The sequence below is a fragment of the Aplysia californica genome, unplaced genomic scaffold (assembly GCF_000002075.1).
Source record: "Aplysia californica isolate F4 #8 unplaced genomic scaffold, AplCal3.0 scaffold00589, whole genome shotgun sequence".
NCBI classification, from domain to species: Eukaryota; Metazoa; Mollusca; class Gastropoda; order Aplysiida; family Aplysiidae; genus Aplysia; species Aplysia californica.
In genome coordinates this window covers 415,051-418,068 of record NW_004797859.1, presented here as the reverse complement: position 1 = coordinate 418,068, position 3,018 = coordinate 415,051, and the positions used below count along the sequence as shown (strand labels likewise).

At 45.2% G+C, this 3,018-nt stretch overlaps 1 protein-coding gene across 1 annotated transcript in view; it reads left to right on the top strand.

Annotated features, from left to right (window-relative positions):
- Positions 1–410: 410 nt before the first annotated feature.
- LOC101863610 overlaps positions 411–3,018 on the top strand; it is a 12,464-nt gene continuing 9,856 nt past the window's right edge. Inside the window, exons 1-3 of the mRNA XM_035972139.1 lie at positions 411–1,458; positions 1,787–1,985; positions 2,435–2,750. Of these exons, the coding sequence (XP_035828032.1) occupies positions 411–1,458; positions 1,787–1,985; positions 2,435–2,750 (1,563 nt within the window). The remainder of the gene's footprint in view (positions 1,459–1,786; positions 1,986–2,434; positions 2,751–3,018) is intronic.

Below are 3,018 nucleotides of genomic sequence, written 5' to 3'. Positions count from 1 at the left end.
AGTGTTGCCATATTGTTCTCTCCACACCTAAATCTACCATTGTGTTTTTAAAATTGGTAGCTGCAAAGCCCCTTCCTTTTCTCCGCACTAGTAATTTGTTCATTTAGTAATTTCTGAGAATTCATACTTCGAGCTCAACCTGTCTCCTCCATGAATGCAGATTTGTCAGTATTCACCCACGGAGCAGCTCTGAACTCGTGCAGGTCACCTGGCTGTTAGAGAACATATTTAAGACGTCACTCCACGCCTACGAAAAGCATAATGTAGTTTTGGTAGTAGATGTAGCTCTACTTGAAATTAGATAATTTAAAAAGAGAAGGAAAAAACACTGAATGAAACTCAGTGTTAGAAGAGAGCCGACTTTGGTATCTTAAAGATTCAGTAGCAACCTAAAATACGAAAGAGCGGAAATGTATTCTGGAAGCAACAGCGATATGGAGAAGAAGTACGAAGACCATATCATTTCCAACGAACTGTTTCTTTCCGAGGGGGTTTCGAACAGGAACGCTCCAGACAACATAACAGGATGGGAGGAGAGCAGAAGTAGCATGTACTGTCCTCTTAAGTCCGTCTCATTCCCTCGAGCAGACAGAGAGGGAAAGGCAGAGGAGTATATCAACGTCCTCGAGGAGGAGGCGGACGACGAGGACGACGATGATGAAGAGTCAAGTGAGGAAGAGGAGGAGGATGAGGATAAACAGATCTGGGTGGAGAGCTCGGTGGACACAGGTGAGATGCTTATATCAGTCCGAGGAAAAGGAAATCGTTTGGAGACTATGACATCATCAGTGGACGGCGCGATCGACAGTGCTGACGCGCTGAAATCCGACTGGAACAAAGCAAGACACACCCAGACGTGGCAGACTAACAGAATCATGAAAAGCCTCAAAGGCCGAGTTATTTCCTCCGTCAGAGAAGGACTACTGTCAGATAGAGATCTGCCTCCCCGCCCTCTTCCTACTCCTTCCCACTTGCAAGTCGTAGACGAAAGAGGTCTGCAGGCTCCTCCCAGGAAGGTTGCTTCAGAGTGGAACGCGTTAGAAAACTCGTCGTTTGACCAGGCGATCCGGGGAGGACTAGACGGCGGGAGACGGCAACGGTTCTTGGAACTAGTCCAGCTGCCCTCTCGCGCGGATAGATCAAAGGGATTGAGTAGCAAACGACAATTACATCGCCCTGAAAAGACGTCCGACTTAGAAAGGAGGTTTGGTCGCTTCGAAACCGCTTCCGATATCAGAAGAAGACAAAGCGAGAGGAGTCGGACAACTAAAAAGTCGGCAGACCTTGGATCTAAAGAGTCAGGGAGGTGGTTGGATAAGAGGAAATTGAAACCTCGGAGAGAGCGTTGTGAGAAAATCATAGAAATTACGGACAGGTGTGGCGTAAGTTACCAAGTCATATGCAAGCCTTTCTGCCTGGCCAGTGCAAATGAGGCAGAAGAGCTGGCAAAATGGCAACGTGAACGCGCAAAGAAACAAGCAGAGGAAAGAGCCAAGAGAGAGGCAGAGCAAAAAGCAAAAAAAGAAGCAGAGGAGGAACTGCGTAGAAAGGAGGAAGAAGAAAGAAAGAGAAAGGAGGAAGAGGAGAGACAGAAAAAAGAAGCAGAAGAAAAGGCACGCAAAGAGGCAGAAGAAAAGGCCAGAAGAGAGGCAGAAGAGAGGGCGAGGAGAGAGGCTGAAGAAAAAGCTAAAAGAGAAGCAGAAGAACAAGCAAGAAAAGACGCAGAAGAAAAAGCAAGGAAAGAAGCTGAGGAAAAAGCAAAGAAAGAAGCTGAGGAAAAAGCAAGGAAAGAAGCTGAAGAAAACGCAAGAAAAGCCGCCGAAGAAAAGGCTAGAAAAGAAGCTGAGAGGAAAGCAAGAAAAGAAGCTGAAGAAAAAGCAAGGAAAGAAGCTGAGGAAAAAGCAAGGAAAGAAGCTGAAGAAAATGCAAGAAAAGCCGCCGAAGAAAAGGCTAGAAAAGAAGCTGAGAGGAAAGCAAGAAAAGAAGCTGAAGAAAAAGCAAGGAAAGAAGCTGAGGAAAAAGCAAGGAAAGAAGCAGAGGAAAGGGCAAGAAAAGCTGCTGAAGAGAAGGCAAGAAAAAAAGCAGAAGAGAAAGCAAGGAAAGAAGCAGAGGAAAAGGCTAGAAAAGAAGCAGAAGAAAAGGCAAGGAAAGAAGCTGAGGAGAAAGCAAGGAAAGAAGCTGAAGAAAGAGCGAGAAAAGCCGCAGAAGAAAAAGCTAAAAGAGAAGCTGAAGAAAAAGCAAGGAAAGCGGCAGAAGAGAAGGCAAGAAAGGAGGCAGAAGAAAAAGCAAGGAAGGCTGCAGAAGAAAAGGCTAGAAAAGAAGCAGAAGAGAAGGCAAGGAGAGAAGCAGAAGAAAAAGCAAGGAAAAAAGCAGAAGAAAAAGCAAGGAAAGAAGCTGAAGAGAAAGCAAGAAAAGCGGCTGAAGAAAAAGCTAGAAAAGAAGCAGAAGAAAAGGCAAGGAAAGAAGCAGAAGAGAAGGCAAAAAAGGAGGCAGAAAAAAAAGCAAGGAAGGCTGCAGAAGAAAAGGCTAGAAAAGAAGCAGAAGAGAAGGCAAGGAGAGAAGCGGAAGAAAAAGCAAAGAAAGAAGCAGAGGAAAAAGCTAAAAAAGAAGCGGAAGAAAAAGCAAGAAAGGAAGCAGAAGAGAAAGCGAGAAAAGCAGCTGAAGAGAAGGCTAAAAGAGAAGCTGAAGAAAAGGCAAAGAAAGAAGCAGAAGAAAAAGCAAGGAGAGCGGCAGAAGAGAAGGCAAGAAAGGTAGCCGAAGAAAGAATAAAAAAGGCAGCCGAAGAAAAGGCCAGAAAAGAAGCCGAAGAGAAGGCCAGAAAAGAGGCAGAAGAGAAGGCAAAAAGAGAAGCTGAAGAAAAAGCAAGAAAAGAGGCAGAAGAGAAGGCGAGAAAAGAGGCAGAAGAGAAGGCAAAAAGAGAAGCTGAAGAAAAAGCAAGAAAAGAGGCAGAAGAGAAGGCTAGAAAAAAAGCAGAAGAGAAGGCGAGAAAGGAGGCGGAAGAGAAAGCGAGAAAGGAGG